The 11,084-nt window shown below is 43.0% G+C and overlaps 1 protein-coding gene across 1 annotated transcript in view; it reads right to left on the bottom strand.

Moving 5' to 3' along the window:
- Positions 1 to 11,084, bottom strand: part of drosha (drosha ribonuclease III) — a 78,109-nt gene that overhangs the window by 5,080 nt on the left and 61,945 nt on the right. The window contains exon 27 of the mRNA XM_063003308.1: positions 9,599 to 9,681. Within this exon, the coding sequence (XP_062859378.1) occupies positions 9,599 to 9,681 (83 nt within the window). The remainder of the gene's footprint in view (positions 1 to 9,598; positions 9,682 to 11,084) is intronic.

Here is an 11,084-nt window from a genome sequence, read left to right as displayed (position 1 = left end):
TGAGTGTGTGTGTGTATGTGAAGGATTGCGTGTCTATATATGTGTGAGTGTATATATGTGAGTCTGTGTGTGTGTGTGTATGCATATGTGTTTGTGTGTGTATATGTGTGTGTGTGTGTGTATGTGAGTGTGTGTATATACAGTGTATCACAAAAGTGAGTACACCCCTCACATTTCTGCAAATATTTTATTATATCTTTTCATGGGACGACACTATAGACATGAAACTTGGATATAATTTAGAGTAGTCAGTGTACAACTTGTATAACAGTGTAGATTTACTGTCTTCTGAAAATAACTCAACACACAGCCATTAATGTCTAAATGGCTGGCAACATAAGTGAGTACACCCCACAGTGAACATGTCCAAATTGTGCCCAAAGTGTCAATATTTTGTGTGACCACCATTATTATCACTGCCTTAACCCTCCTGGGCATGGAATTCACCAGAGCTGCACAGGTTGCTACTGGAATCCTCTTCCACTCCTCCATGATGACATCACGGAGCTGGTGGATGTTAGACACCTTGAACTCCTCCACCTTCCACTTGAGGATGCGCCACAGGTGCTCAATTGGGTTTAGTCCATCACCTTTACCTTCAGCTTCCTCAGCAAGGCAGTTGTCATCTTGGAGGTTGTGTTTGGGGTCGTTATCCTGTTGGAAAACTGCCATGAGGCCCAGTTTTCGAAGGGAGGGGATCATGCTCTGTTTCAGAATGTCACAGTACATGTTGGAATTCATGTTTCCCTCAATGAACCGCAGCTCCCCAGGGCCAGCAACACTCATGCAGCCCAAGACCATGATGCTACCACCACCATGCTTGACTGTAGGCAAGATACAGTTGTCTTGGTACTTCTCACCAGGGCGCCGCCACACATGCTGGACACCATCTGAGCCAAACAAGTTTATCTTGGTCTCGTCAGACCACAGGGCATTCCAGTAATCCATGTTCTTGGACTGCTTGTCTTCAGCAAACTGTTTGCTGGCTTTCTTGTGCGTCAGCTTCCTTCTGGGATGACGACCATGCAGACCGAGTTGATGCAGTGTGCGGCGTATGGTCTGAGCACTGACAGGCTGACCTCCCACGTCTTCAACCTCTGCAGCAATGCTGGCAGCACTCATGTGTCTATTTTTTAAAGCCAACCTCTGGATATGACGCCGAACACGTGGACTCAACTTCTTTGGTCGACCCTGGCGAAGCCTGTTCCGAGTGGAACCTGTCCTGGAAAACCGCTGTATGACCTTGGCCACCATGCTGTAGCTCAGTTTCAGGGTGTTAGCAATCTTCTTAAAGCCCAGGCCATCTTTGTGGAGAGCAACAATTCTATTTCTCACATCCTCAGAGAGTTCTTAGCCATGAGGTGCCATGTTGAATATCCAGTGGCCAGTATGAGAGAATTGTACCCAAAACACCAAATTTAACAGCCCTGCTCCCCATTTACACCTGGGATTTTGACACATGACACCAGGGAGGGACAACGACACATTTGGGCACAATTTGGACATGTTCACTGTGGGGTGTACTCACTTATGTTGCCAGCCATTTAGACATTAATGGCTGTGTGTTGAGTTATTTTCAGAAGACAGTAAATCTACACTGCTATACAAGTTGTACACTGACTACTCTAAATTATATCCAAGTTTCATGTCTATAGTGTTGTCCCATGAAAAGATATAATGAAATATTTGCAGAAATGTGAGGGGTGTACTCACTTTTGTGATACACTGTATGTGTGTTTGTGTGTGTGTTTTTGTGAGTGTGTGTGTATTTGTGTATATGTGAGTGTATTTGTGAGTGTTTGTGAGTGTGTGTGTATGTATGTGAAGGATTGCGTGTGTATATGTGTGTGAGTGTATATATGTGAGTCTGTGTGTATATACAGTGTATCACAAAAGTGAGTACACCCCTCACATTTCTGCAAATATTTTATTATATCTTTTCATGGGACAACACTATAGAAATAAAACTTGGATATAACTTAGAGTAGTCAGTGTACAACTTGTATAGCAGTGTAGATTTACTGTCTTCTGAAAAGAACTCAACACACAGCCATTAATGTCTAAATAGCTGGCAACATAAGTGAGTACACCCCACAGTGAACATGTCCAAATTGTGCCCAAAGTGTCAATATTTTGTGTGACCACCATTATTATCCAGCACTGCCTTAACCCTCCTGGGCATGGAATTCACCAGAGCTGCACAGGTTGCTACTGGAATCCTCTTCCACTCTTCCATGATGACATCACGGAGCTGGTGGATGTTAGACACCTTGAACTCCTCCACCTTCCACTTGAGGATGCGCCACAGGTGCTCAATTGGGTTTAGTCCATCACCTTTACCTTCAGCTTCCTCAGCAAGGCAGTTGTCATCTTGGAGGTTGTGTTTGGGGTCGTTATCCTGTTGGAAAACTGCCATGAGGCCCAGTTTTCGAAGGGAGGGGATCATGCTCTGTTTCAGAATGTCACAGTACATGTTGGAATTCATGTTTCCCTCAATGAACCGCAGCTCCCCAGGGCCAGCAACACTCATGCAGCCCAAGACCATGATGCTACCACCACCATGCTTGACTGTAGGCAAGATACAGTTGTCTTGGTACTTCTCACCAGGGCGCCGCCACACATGCTGGACACCATCTGAGCCAAACAAGTTTATCTTGGTCTCGTCAGACCACAGGGCATTCCAGTAATCCATGTTCTTGGACTGCTTGTCTTCAGCAAACTGTTTGCTGGCTTTCTTGTGCGTCAGCTTCCTTCTGGGATGACGACCATGCAGACCGAGTTGATGCAGTGTGCGGCGTATGGTCTGAGCACTGACAGGCTGACCTCCCACGTCTTCAACCTCTGCAGCAATGCTGGCAGCACTCATGTGTCTATTTTTTAAAGCCAACCTCTGGATATGACGCCGAACACGTGGACTCAACTTCTTTGGTCGACCCTGGCGAAGCCTGTTCCGAGTGGAACCTGTCCTGGAAAACCGCTGTATGACCTTGGCCACCATGCTGTAGCTCAGTTTCAGGGTGTTAGCAATCTTCTTAAAGCCCAGGCCATCTTTGTGGAGAGCAACAATTCTATTTCTCACATCCTCAGAGAGTTCTTAGCCATGAGGTGCCATGTTGAATATCCAGTGGCCAGTATGAGAGAATTGTACCCAAAACACCAAATTTAACAGCCCTGCTCCCCATTTACACCTGGGATTTTGACACATGACACCAGGGAGGGACAACGACACATTTGGGCACAATTTGGACATGTTCACTGTGGGGTGTACTCACTTATGTTGCCAGCCATTTAGACATTAATGGCTGTGTGTTGAGTTATTTTCAGAAGACAGTAAATCTACACTGCTATACAAGTTGTACACTGACTACTCTAAATTATATCCAAGTTTCATGTCTATAGTGTTGTCCCATGAAAAGATATAATGAAATATTTGCAGAAATGTGAGGGGTGTACTCACTTTTGTGATACACTGTATGTGTGTTTGTGTGTGTGTTTTTGTGAGTGTGTGTGTATTTGTGTATATGTGAGTGTATTTGTGAGTGTTTGTGAGTGTGTGTGTATGTATGTGAAGGATTGCGTGTGTATATGTGTGTGAGTGTATATATGTGAGTCTGTGTGTATGTGTGTGTATGCATATGTGTTTGTGTGTGTATATACAGTGTATCACAAAAGTGAGTACACCCCTCACATTTCTGCAAATATTTTATTATATCTTTTCATGGGACAACACTATAGACATGAAACTTGGATATAACTTAGAGTAGTCAGTGTACAGCTTGTATAGCAGTGTAGATTTACTGTCTTCTGAAAAGAACTCAACACACAGCCATTAATGTCTAAATAGCTGGCAACATAAGTGAGTACACCCCACAGTGAACATGTCCAAATTGTGCCCAAAGTGTCAATATTTTGTGTGACCACCATTATTATCCAGCACTGCCTTAACCCTCCTGGGCATGGAATTCACCAGAGCTGCACAGGTTGCTACTGGAATCCTCTTCCACTCCTCCATGATGACATCACGGAGCTGGTGGATGTTAGACACCTTGAACTCCTCCACCTTCCACTTGAGGATGCGCCACAGGTGCTCAATTGGGTTTAGTCCATCACCTTTACCTTCAGCTTCCTCAGCAAGGCAGTTGTCATCTTGGAGGTTGTGTTTGGGGTCGTTATCCTGTTGGAAAACTGCCATGAGGCCCAGTTTTCGAAGGGAGGGGATCATGCTCTGTTTCAGAATGTCACAGTACATGTTGGAATTCATGTTTCCCTCAATGAACTGCAGCTCCCCAGTGCCAGCAACACTCATGCAGCCCAAGACCATGATGCTACCACCACCATGCTTGACTGTAGGCAAGATACAGATGTCTTGGTACTTCTCACCAGGGCGCCGCCACACATGCTGGACACCATCTGAGCCAAAAAAGTTTATCTTGGTCTCGTCAGACGACAGGGCATTTCAGTAATCCATGTTCTTGGACTGCTTGTCTTCAGCAAACTGTTTGCGGGCTTTCTTGTGCGTCAGCTTCCTTCTGGGATGACGACCATGCAGACCGAGTTGATGCAGTGTGCGGCGTATGGTCTGAGCACTGACAGGCTGACCTCCCACGTCTTCAACCTCTGCAGCAATGCTGGCAGCACTCATGTGTCTATTTTTTAAAGCCAACCTCTGAATATGACGCCGAACACGTGGACTCAACTTCTTTGGTCGACCCTGGTGAAGCCTGTTCCGAGTGGAACCTGTCCTGGAAAATCGCTGTATGACCTTGGCCACCATGTTGTAGCTCAGTTTCAGAGTGTTAGCAATCTTCTTATAGCCTAGGCCATCTTTGTGGAGAGCAACAATTCTATTTCTCACATCCTCAGAGAGTTCTTTGCCATGAGGTGCCATGTTGAATATCCAGTGGCCAGTATGAGAGAATTGTACCCAAAACACCAAATTTAACAGCCCTGCTCCCCATTTACACCTGGGACCTTGACACATGACACCAGGAAGAGACAACGACACATTTGGGCACAATTAGGACATGTTCACTGTGTATCACAAAAGTGAGTACACCCCTCACATTTCTGCAAATATTTCATTATATCTTTTCATGGGACAACACTATAGACATGAAACTTGGATATAACTTAGAGTAGTCAGTGTACAGCTTGTATAGCAGTGTAGATTTACTGTCTTCTGAAAATAACTCAACACACAGCCATTAATGTCTAAATAGCTGCAACATAAGTGAGTACACCCCACAGTGAACATGTCCAAATTGTGCCCAAATGTGTCGTTGTCCCTCCCTGGTGTCATGTGTCAAGGTCCCAGGTGTAAATGGGGAGCAGGGCTGTTAAATTTGGTGTTTTGGGTACAATTCTCTCATACTGGCCACTGGATATTCAACATGGCACCTCATGGCAAAGAACTCTCTGAGGATGTGAGAAATAGAATTGTTGCTCTCCACAAAGATGGCCTAGGCTATAAGAAGATTGCTAACACTCTGAAACTGAGCTACAACATGGTGGCCAAGGTCATACAGCGATTTTCCAGGACAGGTTTCACTCGGAACAGGCTTCGCCAGGGTCGACCAAAGAAGTGGAGTCCACGTGTTCGGCGTCATATCCAGAGGTTGGCTTTAAAAAATAGACACATGAGTGCTGCCAGCATTGCTGCAGAGGTTGAAGACGTGGGAGGTCAGCCTGTCAGTGCTCAGACCATACGCCGCACACTGCATCAACTCGGTCTGCATGGTCGTCATCCCAGAAGGAAGCTGACACACAAGAAAGCCCGCAAACAGTTTGCTGAAAACAAGCAGTCCAAGAACATGGATTACTGGAATGCCCTGTGGTCTGATGAGACCAAGATAAACTTGTTTGGCTCAGATGGTGTCCAGCATGTGTGGCGGCGCCCTGGTGAGAAGTACAAGTCAAGACAACTGTATCTTGCCTACAGTCAAGCATGGTGGTGGTAGCATCATGGTCTTGGGCTGCATGAGTGTTGCTGGCACTGGGGAGCTGCAGTTCATTGAGGGAAACATGAATTCCAACATGTACTGTGACATTCTGAAACAGAGCATGATCCCCTCCCTTTGAAAACTGGGCCTCATGGCAGTTTTCCAACAGGATAACGACCCCAAACACAACCTCCAAGATGACAACTGCCTTGCTGAGGAAGCTGAAGGTAAAGGTGATGGACTAAACCCAATTGAGCACCTGTGGCGCATCCTCAAGTGGAAGGTGGAGGAGTTCAAGGTGTCTAACATCCACCAGCTCCGTGATGTCATCATGGAGGAGTGGAAGAGGATTCCAGTAGCAACCTGTGCAGCTCTGGTGAATTCCATGCCCAGGAGGGTTAAGGCAGTGCTGGATAATAATGGTGGTCACACAAAATATTGACACTTTGGGCACAATTTGGACATGTTCACTGTGGGGTGTACTCACTTATGTTGCCAGCCATTTAGACATTAATGGCTGTGTGTTGAGTTATTTTCAGAAGACAGTAAATCTACACTGCTATACAAGTTGTACACTGACTACTCTAAGTTATATCCAAGTTTTATTTCTATAGTGTTGTCCCATGAAAAGATATAATAAAATATTTGCAGAAATGTGAGGGGTGTACTCACTTTTGTGATACACTGTATATGTGTGTGTATATATGTGTGTGTATGTGTGTGTATGCATATGTGTTTGTGTGTGTATATATGTATATGTGTGTGTATATATGTGTGTGTGTGTGTGTGTGTGTATGCATATGTGTTTGTGAGTGTGTATATACATGTGTGTGTATATGTGAGTGTGAGTGTATGTGTGTGAAATCAAACCAAGGTTTATACATAGTCATACACAGAACAACTGGCAGTGACATGCATTCACTGTGTGTATGAGTGAGTGTAAGTGTGTGTGTGTGTGTGAGTTAGGGCTGCGCGGTATATCGTAAATATCGATATATTCGATTATACTTTTTACACGATGTTGAAAATGACCATATTCGATATATCGAGTATACGTAGAATACACAGGTTACCATCTGAGAACGTTTAAAACACTAAAGCGCTGAGCGGAACGCTTTCCTTCGCGTATGAGCATGGAAACTGAATCACTGAGTCGATGAGTCAGAAACGACTCTCTTCAGATGAATTATTTATTGGAATCGAATCAGAAAACTCTGCTCTTATCTGTGGTAAAGATTCATTCGTGTTGCTGACTCTGTGGGCAAAACAACTCCGGTTCAAGAGATTCAGATGTATAAACCAATCAGAGCTTCGAATTCAGATTCTGGGCAGAATTTCAAGCTCTCTCTCTCATTGGTTGCTGTATAATTGACAGATAAGTGAACGAATTATATTTACATTTTTACATTTTCGGCATTTAGCAGACGCTTTTATCCAAAGCGACTTACAATTATGACGAACATGATTTTGAGCAGTTGAGGGTTAAGGGCCTTGCTCAGGGGTCCAACAGTGGCAACTTAGCAGTGGTGGGGCTTGAACCAGCAACCTTCTGACTACTAGTCCAGTACCTTAACCACTGAGCTATCACTGCCCTACCAGTTTCAGCTTTTAACCGCGACAGCCGAGAGAATAAATGAAGTTAAATTATCGATGGTTTTTATTAGATAGGTGGATAAACAGAGTTAAATATGGATTTATATATTCTGGAAATATTCTGGAAATATACAAGATGGGTTCCAGGGTAAGCTGCCGTTATGATTTTATACTGCTGCGTGGTTGATCTGGGTCGCGGTGCTGCTGTTTACGATGATAGCAAACCATCACCAGATATTGAAAATTTTCATGATGCTCATTAATTTGAGGTAAAACGGAGCAGAAATGTGATTGTGAGATTCTGCTGGTTTGTTTAATATAAATGTTGTCAATATGAATACAAATACAGACTTATAATAATACAAAATATAAACACTAATCAGTCAGAATGTATCAGAACTACAATGTTTAGTGTTTTTAAGAGAACTTATAAACATTATAAGGTAAAATACGGGCGGTGGCCTGCCATTGTACTTTAAGTTTACATTATATCGTATTGTATTGTATATCGCCACTTCTCAAAAGCATATCGAGATATGAGTTTTTTAAACATATCGCCCAGCCCTAGTGTGAGTGTGTGTACACACACACGCACAAACTGATCGTTATTACTACCTCGTTACTGTAAATATTATAATTTTAATAATTGTTTTTATTAATATTTTATTCTATTTTATATTTTTGCACATGTAACTGTTTTGTATATATTTGTTCTTTCTTATTGTTATTTTTATTATTTCTCTGTAACTTGCTTTGGCAATACGAATGTCCTTATTTGTCATGCCAATAAAGCTTCTTTTGAGTTTGATGTGTGTGTGTGTGTGTGTGTGTGTGTGTGTATACACTCTAACTCTCTGCGGACGTTTAGTGACTGAACTCAGCTCCATTAGCTCGACTGCACTCAGAATAAAAGACTTAAAAGACGTTTCATTCACTTCATAAAGGACGAGTGTGTTGACGTGATCCCTCCTCCGCCCCCCACGGCCTCTTACTGACATCTGATTCCATCCCTAATTCTATTGCTTTCTATACGTTCAGTTCCTTCTAGTTTCCTCCCCGAGCTAAATTTCCTTTCCATCACTTGTAATCTATCTTCAGTTTTATTTTCTTTCTTTATTTCCTTTTAGTTTATTTACACATTTCACTTGTATTTATTTTAATTCATTTCTACTGTAAATTTAATTCATTTTTATGATATTATTTGCGTCCCTTTCCACCCCCGCCCCCCCTTCCCCTGCTTCCTCTCTACTGATGCTGATCTCCACTCCTGGTTGAGGAGAGCCATGACTGACACACGCCCCCTCCGACACTTGTGCAGTACAGACTGCATCTTTTCACCTGCATGGGGCGAGTTCTGTGTACAGAGAGCCACACCCTGATCAGCATTATTCCTCGACTCTGTGCAGGCGCCATCAATCAGCCAGTATGAACAACAAGCCAATCTTTGTTCATGTAGCCCCCCCAGCCCAGCCGGATGGCGAGTTCGAAATGTCAGCTCCGGTGTGCTAGCATGTTTTACCACTGCGCCACCTAAAAATGTTTTACTTTATTTTCTTTCTGAATAATTTATTCCCCTCTTTTCTTAAATTATTTGGTTCTTTTACACATTCTATTGTAATTTATTTCCATAATTTTGCATCACAAATCTCTTTTATTGCCGCTCCTTTCCATTCCATCCCGCCCTGTTCTGTTATCTATTTTATGTCCCTTTATTCCTTTTTATTCCAAACATTTCCAAATTTATTCTTTTCAGTTTTCCCTTCCTAACCCAATGACTCTCTTTCTGTTTCGATTCTTTTTACAATAGAGATTTTTATTTCATTTCCTTTTTAAACCATTTCTTTTCTTCACTCCTCACTCCTTCATTTCTTTCCTTCTTTTTTCTTTCATTATTTCCTTCATTTGTTTTACTTCCTGTCTGAACGTTTTTTTTCCTTTTCACCTCACCTAGTCTCAGGGGGAAACTGTTTAATCTGGCAACTACAAACAAGTCCCTGGACCTGGTTGAAGACGTTAGTAAAAGGTAAAGCATGTGAAGCAGTTCTTATTTTGGGAGCAGGTCGTACCTTTAGTCTTGGAAAGAAGCAGACGTTCATGAACGTGTGGACGTATTCCAGGTCTTTGTCGATGTAAAGTGCTGCAATAAAAGCTAAAAAAAAGAATAAAATAGATATTATTATTTACGTTTACCTGCTTGTTTTCAGTTAATTCACCACTAAAGTCAAAAGAAATAAAATAACAACCATGTAAAAGATCTTGTGCTCTCATGATCAAGGTCTTTCGATCAAGTCCTGCTCTTCGTCTTATGCCTGGTTCACACTACACGACTTTTGCCCTGATTTTCGCTCGGTGACTGGTCGGCGCTAGATTTACCGGCTCGGGAGCAACTCGGCGTTCGCTTGGTGATCGAAACTCGGCTCTCAATCGCTATGTGTGAACTACTCAACAACTCGATCCGACTGGCTCGCCGAGTGATCGCAGAGCGCTCGCAGAGTGAAACGAGATTTCTAGCATGTCAGATTTCTCAATCTGAGTTGCACAACTGGCAATGAGTTCTATGTCGAACAGCCAATGAGAACGCAAGATACGGTGTGAGGGGAAACGCAGGGTAGGAGTGTAAAAAGGTGGGACAGGGGCGTAATATAATTTATATCAGAATACACCGGCACACACACACACGTTTTACATTATTTCTGACCTGATCGTTCTCTACAAAATATAACAACAAAACACCAACATTGCAAAAATATTTATTACCCTCCAACTCACTATAGAACAATCCAAACCAAATCCACTCACCCTCCAACTCACTATAGAACAATCCAAACCAAATCCACTCAGATTCATTTATTTTTCCTCCTTGATTTTACGCTGCACATCAGCGCACAAACACTCTGATCGCTCGCTACTTGTTGACGTGCATTTTTGGACACGGTATCATTAAACCTCTCGTCACATCTCGCGTTTGTTTTCTTGACAAAACGTAGTTTGGGAGACCAGAGAAGCTCGCCTGCAATTCCAGTTGGTGATAGATGGTGTAGTGTGAAACCCCCTATTACCGATCGTGTAGTGTAAAATATACACCGACTGAAAAGACTCCCGAGTGCAAGAGATTCAGTCGTGTAGTGTGAACTTGGCATTAGTCTAGAAAATCCATCGCGGTCCTCATTTGGGTTTCGTTACTCAAGAGTTGATCCAAATGATCCAAGGCTTTTTTTTTTTTTACTCAAATTTGTTTTGATCTGATACACTTTACCCAGTGTATTGGCATTAGACTTGGTGTTATTACTCAAGGAGGTGATCCAAGGCTGGTCTAGTTCTCTTTACCCAGCATACTGGCACCAAGCGTGCTCTCATTACTCAAGAGGTTGTTGCCTAAAGGACTGGTCTGAGTCCTGTTACTTATTCTTAGTAATTTAGGTATTGACTGTGGCATGAGGTTTTGCTAATCAGTCCAGTTTGAAGTCTGGAGTCTGGGGTCTCGAGTCTTGGTTCTCATACAGGTCTTGTTATTGAAGACCTTAGTGTGTCTTGTTACCCTTTTTATGACCC

This window comes from Trichomycterus rosablanca, chromosome 10 (assembly GCF_030014385.1).
Source record: "Trichomycterus rosablanca isolate fTriRos1 chromosome 10, fTriRos1.hap1, whole genome shotgun sequence".
Taxonomy (NCBI): domain Eukaryota; kingdom Metazoa; phylum Chordata; class Actinopteri; order Siluriformes; family Trichomycteridae; genus Trichomycterus; species Trichomycterus rosablanca.
This window is presented reverse-complemented; position numbering and strand designations above follow the sequence as displayed.